This window comes from Rhineura floridana, chromosome 1 (genome assembly GCF_030035675.1).
Source record: "Rhineura floridana isolate rRhiFlo1 chromosome 1, rRhiFlo1.hap2, whole genome shotgun sequence".
Lineage (NCBI taxonomy): Eukaryota > Metazoa > Chordata > Lepidosauria > Squamata > Rhineuridae > Rhineura > Rhineura floridana.
Window position 1 is genome coordinate 319,728,585 of NC_084480.1, and position 22,081 is coordinate 319,750,665.

The following is a 22,081-nucleotide window of genomic DNA, read 5'->3' on the forward strand; positions in this document are numbered from 1 at the left end:
TGTTTAAAACTCAAAAGTATTCATTACTTTCACACAAAATAAAATCTGAGTTAGAACATGTTTCCAAATCACGTGAAGTACTAGTTCCCCTCTATTAGTTTCCAAATTGCGTGAAGTACTAGTTCCCCTCTATTCAGCACTGGTTAGGCCTCATCTTGAATACTGCGTCGAGGTCTGGTCTCCGCACTGCAAGAAGGATGCAGACAAACTAGAACGGGTTCAGAGGAGGGCAACAAAGATGATCAGGGGACTGGAAACCAAGCCCTATGAGGAGAGACTGAAAGAACTGGGCATGTTTAGCCTGGAGAAGAGAAGTCTGAGGGGAGAATTATAATAGCACTCTTCAAGTACATGAAAGGTTGCCACATAGAGGAGGGCCAGGATCTCTTCTCGATTGTCCCAGAGTGCAGGACACGGAATAATGGGCTCAAGTTGCAGGAAGCCAGATTTCGACTGGACATCAGGAAAAACTTCCTAACTGTTAGAGCCATACGACAATGGCACCAATGACCTAGAGAGGTAGTGGGCTCTCCGACACTGGAGGCATTCAAGAGGCAGCTGGACAGCCATCTGTCAGGAATGCTCTGATTTGGATTCCTGCATTGAGCAGGGGGTTGGACTTGATGACCTTATAGGCCGCTTCCAACTCTACGATTCTATGATTCTATGAACAACTACCTATCTTCTGTCCTTTTTAAAGGGATAGGTGGAAGATACACTATAACCTAATCATAGTTGTGCTAATATTCTGGATTTCTTCATGATTTCCTGAGTGTTACTGTCACTTTTGCCCCATGGGAGAATTTTAAAAAAAGGTGTTAAAAGTAACTAGGAAGTCCCATATCCAGAAAATGCCTTTGTCTGGGTAGAGGCACTTACTTTTGTGCTGGTTCCAGTGCATCGCCACCTATTTTTTCTAAAAACGGGCACACGAAGCTAGTCAAACTTTGCCCCTTTTTACTCTAAAACCCGGTTGGATCAGAGAATTTTTTTTAATTCAGCTGCAGACAGATTTCACAACTGTTGCCCCTCCAGGTGTGACCAATGGAAGCACTTTGGTGTAGGCTCAGGCAGAGACAGTGATTGGCCCAACACTTTGCTGTGGGCGGTCCTGGAAGGTTTGAAGTCAGCAGTGGGGAAGACAGGCATGTCCAACCGAAGGCAAAGTCACTTAAAAACATAGCCAGAAAAACCCTTGCAGCTTCTGAAGCGACTAGTGTGCCCATGGCCAGTCTACTAGACATGAAATCACGTTGCTGAAAATTAGATGTTGTGTACATGCTGATGTCACCTAGAGCAAATAAAGTCCATTAGGGTGAGATCAGTTCTTCCTTTCCTTGTTGTGTGGCCGATTTAATTAATTAATTGATTGATTAATTGTCTCCACATGCATGTCTTAGCAAATTAGGAATCATTGTATGACCAAAGCAGGTTCCAAGCTTTTTCACAGTGGCCCACAAAGCTTTACTGAAACAGTGAGGCCTGCCTTTTATTCTAACTAAAATGGACACACACTTACTCACAAATAGAAATTTTGATTCACTGTTTAAGTGGTCAAGCCATTTAAGGCTTTTTAAGTACATCCCCGTTCATTGCATTGTAGGACCTGGGAAAGGGGGATGCCTGTCGTTGCTTGGCCATAGCATTGCTTCTTGAATTGTACTGCTTTGAGAGCTCATTTAAGTCATCCTGCAACAATCCTGATGATTGTTTTGTCTTGCTTTTAAATGTTTTATGTTGCTGTATACTGTCCTGATGTTTTGTGAAAGGGTGGTATATAAATACGTTCATAAATAAAATAAGCAAATGCTCACAGGAAGCATGCAGAATGTGCCCTTGTTGTGTATTTTAGAATTAATTGCAAATTGCAAATTACTTTGAAGACCTTTATTGGACCAAGACCATCATATCTAAATCTTTTTCACACATGCATTCTTACTGCTTATTTTCAAAGAAGGGCCCTCTGTTTCTCCTTGCACCATTTTTTCCCGTGCTGGTCACACATTGTGCCAAGTCCTGCACTTTCTGTCGACTTGTCATATGGTGGAGTTGATATCTGGGCCTCTCTTTTCCATCTTAAGAACCGTAGACAATCTTGCAGGGTTGTTGAGAGGGCAAAATCAATAAGGCTGTGAAATGCTTTGCAAATTCAAAGTCCTCTTATCGATGAGTGGCATCTGCGATGTCAGGGAGGACCCCAGGGCTAGTTTGATCTGGATTCATTACCAGGGCAAAGAGCTCCTAGAACTCTCTCACTTCTACCTACTGTGGTTTTAATATTCTCCTGCTTAATCCTAATGGCCTTTGCAAAATCCAGCTGTTTCTCCCACTAGCATTAAAAGTTCTTCATTTTTATTTATTTTACTTAGCAGAATTTGTATACCACTTAATTGTAAAAACCTCTAAGCCAGTGACTGCCCACCTTTTTTCCCTACAGACCACTTGAAAATTGCTGATGGTCTTGGCAGACCAGTTAATGATTCTCCTGCCTATTGCAGCCATTGTATTGCGCTGTGCTAAACATTGAATGACTTTTAATTGGGTTTTTATTGCTTCTTTAGTTTCTTGGATTATATTTTATCATATTACAATTTGCATTGCATAGAATTCAAATCGTAATGGAATAAAATTCAATATAAGAAATAAAAATGCAGTTAAAATCAACATGAATATTAATGTGGAGATCCCACAGACCACCTGGGTGAAGCTCACGGACCACAGTTTGGGAACCCCTCCTCTCAGCAGTTTACATAATATGTACATTCAAATTGTTGAGAAAAGTCAGAAGTTAACCTAAAAAAATTTCAAAATAAAATCAGCAGTTAAAAAATATACATTATAAAATAAAATTACATATTAAAAATTACATACCCTCTTTATGTGCCTGCCTATGCCTTGTTCTTTTTTCTCTCTCTTAGGAAAGAGGATAATGAAGAAACAGCCGGGCCCTCAGGATCAGAGCGGGAGAGGACAGTCTGGAACCCCGAAATCCCTTTACAAACCAGCAAGCTGACTAAGCTGCCATCCTTCATCTCTCTCCGTTCACCCTCCACGTCTCCAAGCGAGGAAGACCGCAAGCCCGAGAGGGACAGGAGCGGGGAAGATGCAGGTACCAGCAGGGGCCGTTGACTCAGCTTCTGGTCCTAAACGTTTGTGGGCTGAGCAGCCAGAGGTGTCTTCCAGCAGGAAAGAAATGGCAGAAGTGTCAGCGTTCAAAATGTCATTAGTTTCCCAGACTTTGCTGGATCATGCTTGCTTGACATAAGGGGCAATGAAAATCATTTCAGGGAAGTGATCGGTTGAGAGTTGAAATGGCGGGGTGTTGCATGGAAGATAATTTGTAGTTAATGGCTTTTCCCATGCGGGAAGGAACGTAGGTTGTCAATGTAGTGTGTCTGTGCTTGGGGTGGGGATTATGCAGTAGGGTCCCACTCATACGGTGGGTTATGTTCCAGACCCCCGCCTAAAAGCGAAACCCGCCTAAAAGTGGAACTCCGTCAATAAAATGGCACCCGACGCCCGAAAAATGCCATAAAAGCAGAACAAGTGCCGTATGAGTGGGGCCTTACTCTAATTGAAAGCCGCCATATTAGCGGAACGCTGAAAAGCAGGCTGCCGAAAAGCGGGGCCCTACTGTATCACATAACAAAGGGGGGCTTTTTTCTCTCTTAAGAGGTTTATATACTTGATTAACAATGCCGGCTCAGTCCAGTCTTTCGACTGAAAAATGAATTTAAGGAATTAAGCCTAATCTCTGAATATAATCATTTTCCAAATTCCAAAACACAATTTTTCAGCTGATCCATGGAAAATTAGGCTAGGAAACTGACTGGGGGTGTGGTAGGGGGGAAAGTCAGGTGAGTCTGGGCTGCATCCTATTTTTACAGGAGTGAAAAAAAGTTCCATCTGAAGAATGCAGTGAGGCTACAAGCATCCCTTCCCCCTCCTTGAAGTGTAGTCTTGCCCACCCTGCCCTCCCCTCTCAACCCAGGGGCAGGCGTCTCTTCCTGATCTGGGAACCGCCAAACCTGGGAAGGTGCGGTTGCTCTGGTTGCACTCTCCTCAACCGCCTGCCTCTGCAAAACAAACCTAGACCAGTTATCCCTCTGAGCCTCTGGGATATGGCAGGCCATCAGTCAAACTGAAGAAAGTGAGCCCTGCTTTGAGATGGAGAAGCCTAACCCCGGAACCCGAGGGCCACTCACTGCCTACTGTTACTTTCCTCTTTTTCAGTTGCCTTTTCTTTAAGTCTTCCTCCTGAAAACATATAGAGCAGACACATGTGTGAGGAGCTACGTAAAGCTTATGGTCTCCTTTGGATATGCAAGACGGGGTGGGTGGGCTGACATCGGAAGCTGCCTCTTACCAAGTCAGGCTTTTTGTCCATCTGGCCCAGTATTACCCACTCTGGCTGGCAGCAGCCCTCCAGGCTCCCTGGCAGAGAGAAAGGTCTTCCCCATTTCCTGCTCTCCAATTCTTTTAACTACACAGCCAGGGATTGAACCAGGGGCCTTTGGCATGCTGTGTTCTGCCACACGCACCCCATTATGGGTATGGGGGCGAGCCAGGAGACAAAGAAGGTCCAAGTAACCTGCGGTCCACGGGCCAGTCTTGGCCTGCCAGGGGGTCCAATTTGGCCTGTGAGCCCATTTTCCCCAGACCACGCCCACCTGTCCATTAGGTGACGTCTGCAACATCCTTCCTTCCTGGAGGATGCAACATGGAGGCTGTTGGGTTGGCTGTAGTGTAGAGTTGCACTGAGATTCAGCTGTCTAGAGAGAGCCAGGAGCCATGGGCAATCAGAACTACAAATGCCAGAGCTCAGAAAGGCCTTGTGGCTCAAGCAGAGGCACCACTGAGTCGCCTTCTACTCTTTCCTGCTTCCCAGAAGGAGCCAGTGGATAGCCTGGGTCGAGTCAGTCTGGAGGATTCTTCCTGGAGAAGGTGTAGTTGACACAGCTTGCCACATGGGGCAGTCATCGCAGTTCCCAACAAGCTACCAAATCATACATGGAAGTCACAGGCTCCCCTCCTGCGTTATACAGTTGGGCCCCACTCATATGGTGGGTTACATTCCAGACCCCCGCGGAAAAGCAAAACCTGCTGAAAAGCAGAACTCATTCAATAGAATGGTGCCTGACGCCCCAAAAACGCCGTAAAAGTGGAACAAGCGCCGCACGAGTGGGGCCTTACTCTAATTGAAAGCCGCCATATTAGCGGGCCGCCGAAAAGCGGGGCCCTACTATAGAGCGAAGATCTTCTGGAACAGGGAGTGTCCCTTCAGAGAAGGGGCATTTAGCAAGCTGCCCAGCAGTGATCTCAGCTTTTGTTATAAAGCTAACAACACAAGAGAGTAAGTCTCTAGTCCTTAAGATTATGGGTATAAGCTTGTGTGGGCAGAGCCTGGTGAAATTTCAGCAGGTTGGGCGGATTCTGAGCAGACATGTGAGCACAAACACAGGCACTTTTGTTAGATTTGCACAAATGAGATGAGCTACAAGATGAATATTTGGGCTACGTTGCCACCAAAATACTGCTTTTAAAGTAGGAATGTCAGAGCAGCCCTGTGGGGTTGGGTCAAAGGTTGAGCATTCTGTTTTTCCTCAGAGGCCACTAAATGCCCTTAGGGATATCACAATCCAGGCAGGAAGGCAACTGCCTTCCCCTGTTTTTTACAAATGGAGATTCCAGTGAGCACGCGTGGCTAAGCCCTTGCAGAGAGTATCTATGCTTGGTTTGCTGCGTGACCCTGGGTCCCTTCACTTCCCACATCTTTACCACGCCAGCCACAGGCAACTGTTCTGAGAACCTCCAGTATGCTCTCTCTCTCTTTCTGCTGGAGGGTTTAAAGCCTTTAACTTCTTGTGCTCTCATTGCTGTGGAGAGGGCAGGAGCGAAACCTCCCGTTGCTTTGGTGGTAATCGTCTGCAGGTAATGTGCCTCTCCATATTTCACCTTCCAGTTAAATAGCTTGCGCCAGAGCGAACAGTCCTCCCAGTGCTAGTTGTAACCAAGTGCACCAATGCGGGCCCTTCCAATCGAGTGCTAATTTAATTAGAAAGCACCCATTTTAGTTAATTTGTTCGAGAAGATCACTGCAGGCTCCTGGAGAGAACAGATGTTCCCCTCTCCCCCAATGAACATTCTGGGGTTTGTAAATGACTCCACTCAGCCTTGTTTAGGAGAGAAAAGAGGATTTTATGGTGGCAAACGACCCTTTCTGTAAACATTTTACAGCTCTCTGCACGTTTGAGTGAGGATAAACCCCTGGCAACTCGGCGGGCTGCAAATTTGCGACCATACGGCTATCATTTTATTGTCATATTTCACGGTCGTAACGTTAATGGAAGATGCTCGCTCCAGTCTTTTTTAACGGCTCCACTGAGCACGCTCAAAACACTTTCGCTCTGGAAAATTCATTGAGGTACAGAGCTTCAGTTCTTGTTTACTGCTTCCTTTTCTGCAGGAATAACTCTGTGAGAGAACCCTTCCCTCCCCCAAAGACACGCACCTGTATCACACCCATATCTCTTGCCTTGGACTCTTCCATCTCCCGCCTGTTTTGTTATTTTCCCCCCCAGCCTGTAAAGTTGCCCTCCAAACCAAGAGGCATGTTAGCCAGTTGTAACAGGCTTGGATTGCCCTTTGCAAGAAGAGACTGAGTCACTTCATCGCAGGGAGAGAGGCGCTTGGTTGACGTCATGCAACCTCCCCATGAACAAATCAGAACGAACGCTCATTAAGCAGCAGGCATCATGGTTTGCTGCCCTGGGCTCCTGCTGGGAGGAAGGGCAGGATATAAATCAAATAATAAACAAATAAATAAATAAATAAAATAAGACCTCGCAAACTCTGGGGATGCAAATCAGGATGGGTGCTCAGTGAGCAGGTATTTATTTATTTATTTATTTATATCCCACTCTTCCTCCCAGCAGGAGCCCAGGGTGGCAAACAAAGACTAAAAACACTTGAAAACATCATAAAAGCAGACATTAAAATACATTAAAACAAAATAACTTTAAAAACATTTTTTTAAAAGCTTTGAAGATATTTTTTTAAAAAGATTAAAAAACATTGTTTTTTAAAAAAAGATTTAAAAACATATTAAAAAACAATTCCAACGCAGAAGCAGACTGGGATAAGGTCTCAACTTAAAAGGCTTGTGGAAAGAGGATGGTCTTCAATAGGTGCCGAAAAGGTAACAGAGATGGCGCCTGTCTAATATTTGAAATGGAAATGGACTGTCTTCAAGTCGATCCCAACTTAAGGCGACCCTATGAATAGGGTTTTCATGGTAAGCGGTATTCAAAGTGGGTTTACCATTGCCTCCCTCTGAGGCTGAGAGGCAGTGACTGGCACAAGGACACCCAGGGAGCTTCATGGCTGTGTGGGGATTCGAACCTGGGTCTCCCAGGTCGTAGTCCAACACCTTAACCACTACACCACACTGGCTCTCTGTCTAATATTTAAGGGGAGGGAATTCCACAGAGTAGGTGCTGCCACACTAAAGGTCTGCTTCCTATGTTGTGCAGAACGAACCTCCTGATAAGATGGTATCTGCAGGAGGCCCTCACCTGCAGAGCACAGTGATCGACTGGGCATATAAGGGGTAAGACGGTCTTTCAGGTATCCTGGTCCCGAACTGTATAGGGTTTGTACACCAAAACTGGAACATTGAACTTGGCCCGGTAGCAAATGGGTTCTCTGGAAGTGGCCGTGGAGCAGATGGAGTGGGAGAAGGCTCAGATCAGGGTATTACATGATTTGGGGACTCTCTGAGAAAAGCTGAGCCGGTTCCCAGGAACCTGAAATCATGTTTTGAGTCAGAAGACACAAATGAAGAAGGACAGTGCAGAGTATGGAGAACAGAGTGAGAGGACTAGTAAGATAAATTGCTCTGGAGGAAAGATATTTAGCTGCAGATAACCCTGAAGCCCTTGGCCTTTGAAAGCTCTCCCCTGTATGGGGGACTGGAGCCTTCCCAGCTGTTTTAGTTGATGCTAAGGACTAGAAACCTGATAACAATGAATGTCATGCTTCTCAAAATAGCTAATTGTGGATCCTACATTTCATGTTGGGAACCCAATTGCATACAAAGTACACTGCTCTGGGTATCCCCTGTACTAAGGAAATACAAACCCTACTCCAAGTGAGCAGTTTTCCCGACTCAGAACACACACACACACACACCCCTTTGTATTTATTGTGATTGCATAATTTATTCATAGAATCATAGAATAGTAGAGTTGGAAGGGGCCTATAAGGCCATCAAGTCCAACCCCCTGCTCAGTGCAGGAATCCAAATCAAAGCATTCCTGACAGGTGCCTGTCCAGCTGCCTCTTGACTGCCTCCAGTGTCGGAGAGCCCGCGACCTCTCTAGGTCATTGGTTCCATTGTCATATGGCTCTAACAGTTAGGAAGTTTTTCCTGAAGTCAAGTGCAAGATTCCGAAGTCTCATTTGCTCTCTGAAGTGGGCTGTTGCATCCCATGTGCCATCTGTGTTAGGCACTTGGGAGAGGAGAAGCTGGTTGCTGTGAGGCTCCTGGGGCTCAGATCTGCTGAAGCAGATGCAGCTGAGGGACATAAATCAGAGAGGGAGGAAGGGAGGACAGATGGGGGTGGGTGAGGAGCAGGGCAGGAGTTTAAATCTCACTCCTCTTTGGCATCTACAGGCTGATCCAGGGACAGTTTTAAGGCTGGACCCACCTGCAAACTTGGAGACCCCCCCTGCCCCAATCCACTGGGGGATAGTAAAGCAATACCTTATTTCAGTCCAAATAAATCACTAAGTAATATACACGATTTTTAAGTTTACCAGGACTCTTAATCTTGTTAAACAAGAAAATAAAATAAGAAAGAGGTGGGGGAGATTTGAAAGTCTTTTACAAGCTGCACACACTTGCCAGGCATTGCAAATGTTATTTCCTCTCACCACCACCACCCTTTTTCCTTTTTGCTTGGAATACAGCCTGAATAAGAGCTCTTGTGAACTCAAAAGTTTGCATGCTACTTTGTGATTTTGGGGTTGGTCCAGTAATAAAGGTTTCGTTTTACCATGCCTGTATGGATATTTTCTAAGACGCCCATACAACAGTTTGCTTGGCTTTCATTTTCGGTCCACTGAGGAAGGCCTTGGAGCAAACTTTGTTGACCTGAGCAGTGAGGTGCCCCAAGTCTTGTCAAACAGAGTTGGGAAGCCCTTTCCTGACTGGCACCCATGGCCGGTGCAGGCGGAGAGCTAGACTGGGCATCTGCCCGGGGCCCATGGGTGCTCACAGGGCCCAGCCCTGAAAGTGCCCACCATCCCTAATCCTACCTCTCCATAGGTCTTTCCTGGCCCAACCAGGAGGGTTCAAGGGCAGGGGATTATGGGCAGGAACGGATCGTGATAAGGTAGCAGAGAGACTTGCAATGGTGTTGCAAGAACTTTGAAGCAAAAGGGGCTTGGTTGCATAGGAACAGCCTGGGGACACAGGAAGCTGCCTTATCCCATGTCAGGCCGTTGGTCCATCTAGCTCAGTATTGTCTACACTGACTGGCAGCGGCTGTCCAGGGTTTCAGACAGGAGTTTCTCCCATCCCTACCTGGAGATGCTGTCCTGGCCAAGCCTGCTGGAGTTAGACTCAGACTCACTGGTGTATTTTCTCTCTCCAGTCTGTTTAATGAAACTTCCATTTAGAGCGCTTTACGGGGCAGCTTACGGGTCACACAACATTCGGCATTTCTACACAGCATAACTAGGCACGACTCCTCAAAGCTCAGGCGTTGTTGCAGCAGTTAGACACACACTCCTACAACCCTTAAGTTGCTTCAGTCGGGCTCTTTCTACCGTCGTGAGGAAGGTGTCACAGAATGGGAATGGGTGTGCAAAGAAACATCCCTCCTGGTTGGAAAAGTGGAGGCCGGTTGAGCCTGCTGGTGCAATTGTCTGCATGTCTGGGGTGACGGTGGCACCTCGTCGAGATCCTCCTCCTGTGCAGAAGGTGTGCATGGCAGCTGCAGCTTGAGTGAAGAAGGGGGTGGAGGGGAGGAGAAGGGGCTGGCTTCTGATCAGCAAATATTCCCTCTGTTGCAACTGGAGCTGGGGGGAGGAGCTATCACTGTCAGAAAGGCTGAAGTCTTATTTGTTTCATAGAATCATAGAATAGTAGAGTTGGAAGGGGCCTCTAAGGCCATCGAGTCAAACCCTCTCTCAATGCAGGAATTCAAATCAAAGCATTCCCGACAGATGGCTCTCCAGCTGCCTCTTGAATGCCTCCAGTGTCGGAGAGCCCACTACCTCTCTAGGTCATTGGTTCCGTTGTCATATGGCTCTAACAGGAAGTTTTTCCTGATGTCCAGTCGAAATCTGGCTTCCTGCAACTTGAGCCCATTATTCCGTGTCCTGCACTCTGGGACGATGGAGAAGAGATCCTGGCCTTCCTCTGTGTGGCAATATTTCATGTACTTGAAGAGTGCTAGCATATCTCCCTTCTCCAGGCTAAATATGCCCAGTTCTTTCAGTCTCTCCTGATAGGGCTTGGTTTCCAGTCCCCTGATCATCCTTGTTGCCCACCCCTGAACCTTTTCCAGTTTGTCTGCATCCTTCTTGAAGTGCAGAGGCCAGAACTGGACGCAGTACTCAAGATGAGGCCTAACCAGTGCTGAATAGAGGGGAACTAGTACTTCAAGCGACTTGGAAACTATGTTTATTTATTTATTACATTTATACCCCACCTTTCTTTTTTCATGAAACCCAAGTCGGCTTCCATGTGGTTCCCAGGTGGTCTCCCATCCAGGCACTGACCTCACCTGACCCTGCTTAGCGTCAGCAGGGAGTTGGCCTCATGTGCCTTCAGACCACAGCCTGGGGCCACTGCTTCACCACTTCCTGGTCATAAGCCACTGGGACCCTCTCCTGGGTCCGGTTCTGTATCTTCTTCATCATCATCATCATCACTCCAGGAGTGCTCCACGGGGCTCATGACGTGCGAGGGATTGAAGCTGGGACCTTCTGCATGCAAAGCACGTGCTCTACCACTGAGCTGTGGGGAAGCCACTGCAGGGGCTTGAGGAAGAAAGCCCTGCTACAGCCTTGTAAATAAGCCCCCAAAACTTACTAGCCTGGACAGATTTTTACTAGCCTGCTAAAGGGAGACGCTGCCTCCGCAGCCAACATGGAAGTATAGGCTACTGTCCTCTTGTCAGGCTGGTTAAAAATGTGCCTTTTGCCAAGGACTGATTCAGCCTTCCTTTGCCTGCCAGCCCACTTGCTTGCATGAAACACCTGGCCGCCTACGGCTGTCAGGCAAATGGTTAAAGACAAGGGACTGTGTTCAACGTAGTACCAAGGCTAAGGTTCTGTCCATGCAAGGATTTCTCCTTGCACAACGGAACTCTTTCCCTCTCTTCTCCCCCTGCACGCCCCCTAAATCTGTTCTGGGTTTCCCCCCAACCAGGCAGAGCAGATTTGGGGATGGTGTGGGGGCTCATGGGGGAAGAGAGGGCGGGGGAATTCCCTTGTGCTAGTGCTAATCCTTGTACTGGCGCAAAAAAGTTACTTGAATACCGCCCAAGGTTGTGACACCATTGAACAGGAAGTAAATATGGCTGATAACAAGGGATCATTAAGATTTAGCAAAAATAAAATTCAGTCGTCCTCCCTGTTCCCCTCCTCTAAGTAGTCTGCAGTCCACAAGCCGCCTCCGAATCTCCAGCAGGTCCTTCCATGGCTACTGCCTCTCTGTCTTCCTCTGCTCCTAGCAGTGGTGTTCCTTTCGTCCGCCATGCCTGCATCCACAAGCGCTCATGCACAGTATTGCAAGCTTGCAGGGAGAACTGTGGAGTCAGAGTCCACTCTCTGAAGGCCTCAGATGTTTTATTTCCTTGGCATTCCCCCTTAGCGTGTGCAGTGCTGATTCATTTCAGTGAGGCAAGGAAAGGCCCCAGTGGATTTTGCTCTCCATCTGTATCTTTATATGTGCATGAGCGTGTACAAACAAACAGACACACACACAGACCATTGCCTGACTCCCTCGATATCCCAGTTCCACACCAAAGCACAGTCCCCTTGTTGAGCGCTGCATCTGGCATACGCTGGCAAATCCATGTTCCATCAGGCATACTGAACAAGTTAATTAAAAAGCATCACAAACTGCTTTCATAATTGAGTTAACAAACCTCTAATATAATTGCTTTCCTAATGCAGAGTCCATCTAGCTGCAGGTAGCATGTGCACATTCTTAGAGCAACAAATATCCATCCACCCATTCCTACTGGCCTGCCTCTCCCCCACTCCTCCATTGTGCCAGAAATTCTGCTCTCAGAAAGCACAGATTCTGCCCTTAAAAACAAATTATTCAATGTGGTTGGGTGTTTTTCCTCAAGGTTGTATTCAAATGAGTTTTACTTGGAGTAAACCTATTGAAATTAAAGAACCTAAGTTAGTCATGTCTATTAATTTCAGTGGGTCTACTCTGTGTAGGGCATAGGTTACAACTTTCAGATTGCCTGTTTTTTGAGGTCTTCTCAAATGTGAATCTTTTTGATCAAAGGCAATGTATGGCAGGAAGAATTGTGATTCATAGGGCGGAAAGAGCAGGAAGTCATGAAAATACACACTGAACAATATTGCTTTTTGCTGACAGGGCCTACGAACGTCCAGGTTATCTCCAGAACTACTAGGAAGAAATAGCTGGTGATTCTGAAGAATCAGAATTCCTCTTTTTCTCCTAATCCTAGAGCTCAGGTTCATGCAAAGGAATTGAAGGGTGGTGAGTTCAGGACAGACCAAAGAAAGCTCTCTGTGTGACACAGTCTCAAAATTATGGAATTCACTGCCGCAAGATGTGGTGAGAGAAGCAATCGTAAATGGCTTTAAAGGAGGATTAGGCACTTTCATAGAACAGACATTAGCTGTGACAAGTCTAATGGAACCTCCATGATTAGAGGCAGTGTACCTTTGACTCCTGGGGGCAAACAGGACATGGCTATGACATCAGGCCCTGCACGCAAGCTTCCTTCCCATTGCTGCCCTAGGCTCCTGCTGGGAGAAAGGGTGGGATATAAATCAAATAATAAATAAATAAATAAATGTGTGTTTCCCCCATAAGATAATAAATTCTCACTATCCATGCACCCTCCACAATTTTGTGCACTTCTGTCGGGTCCGTCTTCAGTCGTTTCTTTCCTTTCTTCCACGCCCTCCCTCCGTCCCCCCTCATGACCATTTTTTAATTTTAACTTTCCAGCCATTCTTTTAGCAATACTTTGTTCAGTTTTTGGTGTGGCAACCAAGGGGTGAAGCATCTCATGTGCAGTTGTTCCCAAGTGAGCTCTCGTTCAGAATTCAGCCCGCAGTTTCCTGTCCCCCAGGAAGCTCTTTGAGAATGTGTTTTCTGATATCTTCATTTGTGCGCCTCTAATTGTGTCTGCAGTTCCCCCCCCCAATCTGCTCTGTCCTTATTGATTTGTTGGCAGCTTTCAGATCTGCCAAGCCTCCCTTGTTTGGCAAGCCTGTGATCCTCACTTTTTGTGGATTAATCATGGCGTGGTCTTTGAAAGCTCTTTCCTCTTGTAATGCAGAGCCTTTGCATACACAGAGAAAGGGCATTAACATCTCTCTTGAGATATTTGGAAATCTTTCCCATTCCATCTAACAGACCAGCCTTACCATCCACCCACAACGGTTATTTACATAGCATCACAGATGTTGGGACTCGGATGTTTCAGATGCTTGTGCTTGCCAGAGTTCATAGGAGCTGCCCTTTCCTTCATCTCAGCCAGCGAGATCGATGCACCTTGGAATAGACACTGGCCTCAGCTACATGGTTCAAAACCACCTTGAGCGGTGACTCTTGAGTTGACCATCTGGTGGCTAAATTTGGACCACAAGGGCCTCTCAAGTGCTGCACCCTCACTAGATCTGTATGGCAGTTTTTAGAATGAAGTAACACAGGTGGAAAGTCGCTGCAAGGTTTGCATCAAAATTCAAAATTTGAGCATAGAAGTTACACGCACATGCACACTGAAAGAAGGAAAGCTATTTTGTTATTGAGAGGGCCGCTTCCTCCACTTCCTATGTCTATCATGTGAACTATCACTTTTCATTTACATTTGCGTGCTCTCTCAGCAATCTGTGAAGTAGGACAGCATTCCCATTTTACAGATGGAAAACGGAGGCTGAGTGACTTGATCAAAGCTGCCTCAAAACAGAGGCCAGGTCTGCTGGTGCCCCAGCGCAGAAGCCCCGCAGGCTGTGAACTTACAGAGTCACAATACACTCATAGCTCTCTCTTTGTGACCAAGGGCAGGATATGTCTCTTCTGGTGGTGATGCTTACAGCACCCAAGTCAGGCTGCTAGCCAGGTGGCCAAGCCTGGCTGGGATCCAATAAGCCAGAACAGCAGGAGCACTGGCAGTCAGAGGCGGACCTGAAGCGAGGAGAAGGCCAAAGATCAAAGGAACAGGTTGCAAGTAGGGTGCCCCGGGGCACTGATCTTACCTAGCATAAAGTTTTAAGCAGCAAACAAACCATGCAGGTGCAGAATAGACATGAGAGCTGGAACCATGACTCTTTGTTTTAAGAAACCATTATGATTCTCATGATCCCAATTTGCGTTGACATGAACATGCATAATTAGGATGACTCTGAATGGAAGCCTCCCAGCAAATGAATCAAATAGGAGAGTGAGAGGAACAAACCGAGATCTACAGCTGGCCAGGCCTCTGAAATCAGTTCCTTTCTCATAGCCGTTCCTGGCTTCAGTGCCTTACAGTTCTGCACATGACAGCCAGAACTGGAGCCACCACAGCCTCTTGGGGCAAGAGTGGGAGGGCAGCATATTAGGAGGCCCCCCTCCCCTTCCTCTGGAGCTGAGGCCAGTGGCTGTCCACTCCCAGACTTAACAGATAACTCCTGCCTGCTTCATGTTTGAGTGCATTTTGTCAGCTAACAGGGAGCTCATCTGCCAGCTTTTATGGTCAGTGAGTCGCGAAACGGAACCATTGTGTTTGTGAATGAATTGACAAGTGGAATTGAGAAGCCGTGAAGCATACAGCCAGTGTCACAGGAGATTTGTGCTAATGCCCCCACACACACACACACCACCGCCCTGCCCGCATGACCAGCGAAACGTCTGTAGGGTTCCATCATTCCGCCGGCTGGATTACCCTCTGCGGCCCACGTCGCCACCACAGAGATGAGAGCTGTGCACCAAAGAATGGGTCCTGACCCAGAGGGCTCAGCCTCAGGACACAACTGGGGCTTCCTCTCTGTCTTCACGCTGAGCCTCAACCTAGACAAAGGCTGCCTGGCTTGTGCTCCATCAGCAGGGCCTTTTTGCCACAAGTGAGTTAATGTTCCAATGGCGATGCTTCGCTAACCAGAGGCTTTGCCCTGTATCGAAGGGGGGAAGAGTTTCCCCTGTCCAATGGCAGATCTTAGTGCAGTGCCCAGTTTGTTTTATTAGTAGTAGAAAAACAAATAATTGGGTGTTAGAACAAATTAAACCAGAACTGTCACTAGAAGCTAAAATGATGAAACTGAGGTTATCCTACTTTGGACACATAATGAGAAGACATGATTCAGTAGAAAAGACAATCATGCTGGGAAAAACAGAAGGGAGTAGAAAAAGAGGAAGGCCAAACAAGAGATGGATTGATTCCATCAAGGAAGCCACAGACCTGAACTTACAAGGTCTGAACAGGGTGGTTCATGACAGATGCTCTTGGAGGTCGCTGATTCAGAGGGTCGCCATAAGTCGAAATCGACTTGAAAGCACATAACAACTAGTAGTATCTGTGTCTGTGTTGGAATTGGTTTTTAATATATTCTTAAACCTTTTTTAAAAAATGTTTTTTAAACTTTTTTTAGAAGATGTTTTGAAAGCTTTTTTTAAAAAAAGCTTTTAAAGATGTTTTGTTTTCATGTATTTTAAAGTCTGTTTTTATGATGTTTTAAAGTGTTTTTACTGCTTTTGTTTGCCGCCCTGGGCTCCTACTGGAGGAAGGGCGGGATATAAATAAAATAATTTTTGTTGTTATGTGCCTCCAAGTCGATTTCAACTTAAGGCGACCCTCTGAATCAGCGACCTCCAACAGCATCTGTCATGAACCGCCCTGTTCAGATCCTGTAAGTTCAGGCCTGTGGCTTCCTTTATGGAATCAATCCATCTCTTGTTTGGCCTTCCTCTTTTTCTACTCCCTTCTGTTTTTCCCAGCATTATTGTCTTTTCTAGTGAATCATGTCTTCTCATGATGTGTCCAAATGTGTGGCTGCATCCCGCCCAAATAAATTCACTGTCTCAGGGTCACACTTTTACCCCCTTTCCCCCAATCAGTTTGATACCTCTCCTCCTTTTCAGCAGCCACCTTCCTTCCCTACAACATCCCATCCCAATGAACTATAGCTCCCTAAAGCTTTTCTTCTTCTTCGTCGCCCCACCTTAACCTTCCTGTATCTGCAATGTAGGGCATGCTCTTTATTCCAGGTGTGACCAATCCAGAGGCGTTGTGCTGCCCACAAATCACAGGCCCCATCTCCACTAAACAGTATCACACCACTTTAGACAGTCCTGGCTTCCCCCCAAAGAATCCTGGGAACTGTAGTTTGTGAAGGGTGCTGAGAGTTGTTAGGAGACCCCCTCTTCCCCTCACAGAGCTACAATTCCAAAAGTCCCCTGGGAAGAAGGATTGACTGCTAAATCACTCTGTGAAGGGAACAGGGGTCCCCTGGGAGAATCGGGAATAAGAATGAATGGCTGCATTAGGCTGCATTAACAGAAGTATAGTTTCCAAATCGCGTGAAGTATTAGTTCCCCTCTATTCAGCACTGGTTAGGCCTCATCTTGAATACTGCGTCCAGTTCTGTTCTCCGCACTTCGAGAAGGATGCAGACAAACTGGAACGGGTTCAGATGAGAGCAACAAGGATGATCAGGGGACTGGAAACCAAGCCCTAAGAGGAGAGACTGAAAGAACTGGGCATGTTTAGCCTGGAGAAGAGAAGTCTGAGGGGAGATATGATAGCACTCTTCAAGTACATGAAAGGTTGTCACATAGAGTAGGGCCGGGATCTCTTCTCAATCGTCCCAGAGTGCAGGACACGGAATAATGGGCTCAAGTTGCAGGAAGCCCGATTTCGACTGGACATCAGGAAAAACTTCCTAACTGTTAGAGCCATATGACAATGGCACCAATGACCTAGAGAGGTAGTGGGCTCTCCGATACTGGAGGCATTCAAGAGGCAGCTGGACAGCCATCTGTTGGGAATGCTTTGATTTGGATTCCTGCATTGAGCAGGGGGTTGGACTGGATGGCCTTATAGGCCCCTTCCAACTCTAGTGTTCTATGATTCTATGACTCTATGAATGCCTTTCTGGAGTCGGCCAAAGAGCTCAGGTGCCTCAGCAATCCTGCCCTCCCAGAGGTGTCTTGGGGAGACCTGCAAGTAGGACCCAAGGCAAGTATTTGTCTCCTGTTACTACGGCCCTCACCTCTGCTGAATGTTCACTTTGTTTATTAATTTCTTAGATGCTTTTATATGCTCCTTTCTGTTGCAAAGTGACGTCAAAGCAGTTTACATAAAGCACTCAGAACAATATAAATAGAAACTCTAAAATACAGTTTAAATCCAATGCAATAAAACAGTTACAATCAATAAATCCCTACCAGGACTGAAGGAACACAAACACAGTTGCCAAAGGCTTGGGGAAACAGAAATGTCTTTGCTGTATGGGGGAATCCCAATGGTATTGGAGCCATCCATGCCTCCAGGGAAGAGAATTCTCTAACTGGGGTGCAACTACAGAAAAGTCCCTGCTCCAGGTCCAGCCCTGTTGCACTCAGGTCCTTCTTACAGGCATCCCAGAGGCACCTGGTTGGCCAGTGTGAGACCAGGATGCTGGACTAGGTGGGCCTCCTTGGGCCTGATCCAACACGGTTGCTGCGATGTTCTTGTGCATAGCATGGCTTTTTTCCCTATAATATATCCACTGTGAGAAAGCAAGCAAGCGAGTCACAGGCAGCCTTGTCCGTGCTCACTTAATATTCATTGGGAAGGTAGACGCTAAAGGCCTGCTGTGATACAAATTTAACTTGTTCATTTTTGCTTTCAAGAACATGTAACCCCTCGACAGCACGGCACACTTCTAAACACGAAACAAAATTGTGTTGCACCGTGGCTTTGCCGCAGGAGCTGTGAACGCCAACAAAACCTGTTGCAAGTTCCCAGTCGCTTTTTTTGACGCAGGAACAAGAGAAGTTGCCTTTTTATCAAGCTAGGCCGTCGGTCCCTTTGGCTCAGCAGTGTCTATAATGACTCTCCAGGGTTCCAGGCAGGAGTCTTTGCCAACCTGGCTTGGAGATGCCGAGGTTTGGACCTGGGACCTCTGGCAGTCACAGCATGTTCTCTTCCACTGCGCCATGGCCTGTTCTTGAAACATTTGTTTCATTGTAGGCATGAGAGTTAGACTGAGTGGTCTGTGCAGACATACTGTGGGCCTCCACTCCAGACGAAGGGGAGGGCAAATACTGGCTGTATGTAGCGTCATTGTGGGTGTGGGTGAAAACATCATGCAGATCTAAAGCCCCTAAAAATCTGGGTCCTGGATCCCTTGGAGAGTCTTCCTGTGTCCTGTCATGATCTCCAAGATCAACCCAGAATGTCCTCTGAGGTGTTTCATTGACACACAATATCTGAGCAACATAGACATGTGGGGAGAAGTGGGCTGATTGTGTGCTCACTCTCATTTTAATCAGGGCCTAAATGTGAGTAGCTTCCAGAGACAGTGTAAACTATTTGGGCAGATATTTATTAACTCTTTTGGGAATAATTTTTAGCTGTGAATTTGCCTTTATAAAGTTGTCACATTCCCCAAGTCCATGTGGAAAGGATGAGCTGTTATCTAATTAAATAGACAAAATGAAGGATTTGCCCTCTCCTGGAGCTGTGTGTAAAATAAAACCACCAAAGCAAGCTGAACAATTATACAAGATTTCAAAAACGTTTTTCTCTGGAAACATGCAGGAGGCACTTTACAGGAAAAAAAACACCACCACATTTTGTTGAGGCTTGGCAGTGGTGGGAGGTTGGTCTGATTAATTCTGCATTGAGCATGATAAAATAAAATGATAGTGGCAAACAATTCAGGTTCCTGAAATGTGAGGGACTTTTGGATTGTGAAGTTCAGCTAGAGAATACAATGGGCAGGTTACGGCTTCTTGCATTTGAGCTGCATCCAATGAGACTTGGGTTGTTGCTCTGTCTATTTGGAGAGAGTTTTGTTAAGCGTTCCCCTTGGACACGAAGAGATCTCTGCTTGGTGTGTCTTAAGTAGCCTTTGCCAACCTGGCACCCTCCAGATATTTTGGACTACAACTCCCATTCGCCACAGCCAGCACAACTGTTGTAGTCCAAAATGTCTGGAGGGTGCCATGTTGGTTGGCAAAGACTGGTCTAAAGAGAACCGCTTATCGGAAAACAAAAGCCAGCCATTTTGGCAAGACTGCTGGAGCGCTAGGTCCCCTTTTTGGTTTTGATGGCCCTTTCCCTCTGAAGTGGCAAGATCGGTTTGTCTGCCTGCCTCGTAGGCACAGGAAAAGTGTCTGTTGGTTTTCATGAAAAGTACGAGAGCGTGCTGGAAGCGCTAATTCTCTCACAAGTGTGACAAGCTCAGCAGAAGTGACTCAAGTTTCCTCCGCAGCTTGCTTGCCTTCCCAGCCGCACACTCTTCTCACTCGAAGCTGTTCAATCATCATAATGAAAAGGGGGCTTCTTAGCAGAGCTTTCACTAACTAGAAATTATATACCTGGTTCCTGGAAGATAGATTGCGCCACTCCCGAAATACGGAGGATGGTAGAAACAAGTGAGCGACTGCGTCGTGTGCCACCAAGATTGATCGCACAATCTGAACGATCTACCGGCAACTTCAAAAGGGTGGGGGTGAAGGGCTTGTGCTTTCACGTGCTGCAATTTCTGCAGGGGCGCTGCCTTTTCGAGATAGGGCAAAGGGGACTGGCCACCCAGAGGTACAAATCTTTCCTCTTGTTCAGCTCAAAGCAGGATATTTATTGGGCTATCCAGAAATGAATCCCCAATCTGCAAAATTCTTTGATAAATGACAGCAAAACTTGAAGCCTGTTCAGTCAACCGGCACCAGGCTTCTGCTTTCTGGATATTCCTTCATTTGCTGTCCTCGTGTCTTGTAATAGATTGTGTTGCATTTCAAAATGATTACTCATGCAGATTATTCTTTTTTCTTTCTTTCTTTTTGCATATCCCATATTGATTCTCAGACCATTAATACTTGGTGGATTTCTTCACTGGAGCTGGGATATTTTCCCTAGCACTCCTTCCATTATTCAAAGAGAGAGAACTGAGGCCTCGCAGATCAGGAGCTGAGCAGATGTGTTCAAAGCACACCTCTGCTGCAGACACATTTGGGTGGCCTGATCAATTCACTGTCTTGGCCTCTGTTCCTCATGGGTGACAAATGGAAGGATGCCAATCCATCTCACAGGATTGTTGTGAAGACAAGCCTTGCACAAATTCAGAATGTTTCATAGTTACACTAGCCCTGGCTGCTGGCCACGATGGCTATGCTCAGACCCCACAGTCGGAGGCAGAAATCAGCGGTGTAGAAAACAGTGTTAAGTAAAGACAGACAACAAATGAGTCTTCAAGGCACCTTCAAAGGCCTGTGCTAAAGGGGCCTTTCTTAGTTTCTTAGGAAGGAAGTTGCAGAACTGTGGGTCCACCATGAAGCAGGCCCTATCCCTTGTGTTCACCAGCCTAATTCACTTCACATGTAGGCTCCCAGGGAAGGCCTCTGAAGTCAGTCTTAATGAGCAAGGCAGTCCTTGAGATATATCTGATACTCACTCAGATACATCCAAAGGCCCGCTTTCAGCAATATAATGAACTGCACCAGACTCTCCAAGGCAGAGGTAGCCAAAGTGCTGCTGTTCAGATTCCACTGGATTCCAACTCCCATCAGCCCCAGCCAGCATGGCCAACGGTCAGGGCTGATGGGAGTTGGAGTCTAACAGCGTGCGGAGGGCACCACTTTGGCTACCCTTGCCCCAGGAACCAGAATGCTGGGGAACTATCATGGCTACTTTGTCCCAAGCAAGGCTACCTACAGCAAGGCTGGGTAACCTGTGACCCACCAGATGCTGCCAGGCCACAGCAAGGCGCTGGGCCTTCTCTGTTATGGCCCCAGACTGTGGAATTCTCTTCCCCGAGAGGCCAGAATGTCAGTTGCTTTTGCCACTTTGCAGAAACGAGTGGAAATATTTGGCTGTTCCGCTGAGCATTTGGGAACTGAGACACAGGCTTTAAGAACACAAGAAGAGCTTAGCTGCTGAGTCAAACCACAGGCCCAGATCCCCCTGGGAAGCCCAGAAGCAGGGCAAGATCACAGTAGCCCTGTCCTGCCCACACTCCCAGCAACTGATACTCGGGGGCCTGCTGTCTCTGACCCTGGAGGCAGCATGTCATCATCGTGACTAGTAGCCATTGACATCAGTGAGAATAGGATGTGGGTTTAGGTGGCCTCTGGTCCAGTCCAGAAGGGCTGATGTTCTTCTGCTTTGGACCAAGACAGATGTTCTTCCAAAAGAGGCCTAAAGTCCTCTGAATACACACTGAGCTCTCTCACAATACGATGTGTGCCTGTCGCATAGCAGCGGATTGAATACAGTTGTGCTACAGATGCTGGCTGGCTGCTCCATCACTCCTGCCTCACCCTCTCCCTCCTCAGAGCATAGGGAGCTGCCTTATGCCTAGCTGTGTATTATGTACACTGACTGGCAGCTAGCAGGCGAAAATTTCGATTCAGTTCACATTTCCAGCAGAATTGATCAAATTCGCACTTTCTGAAACAATACGACAACCGAAAGACAGCCATCCTTCGAAATTCCCATTGATTAGGATTTTGGGATGCAGTTTGCTAACTAAACGACATTTACAAAAACGCATAAGTTAGGGGAAAGTGTGCATAAAAATGAATACCTGAGTGAAAATAATATGCAAAAAGGCACGATGGCTTGCAAAAATGTGTCCCTTTGTCAAAACTGCCTACAAAAATGTGTTTATTTGG

The 22,081-nt window shown here is 46.7% G+C and overlaps 1 protein-coding gene across 1 annotated transcript in view; it reads left to right on the plus strand.

Moving 5' to 3' along the window:
- Positions 1–22,081, plus strand: part of ZC3H3 (zinc finger CCCH-type containing 3) — a 339,858-nt gene that overhangs the window by 304,663 nt on the left and 13,114 nt on the right. The window contains exon 11 of the mRNA XM_061607107.1: positions 2,919–3,109. Coding sequence (XP_061463091.1) covers positions 2,919–3,109 — 191 coding nt within the window. The remainder of the gene's footprint in view (positions 1–2,918; positions 3,110–22,081) is intronic.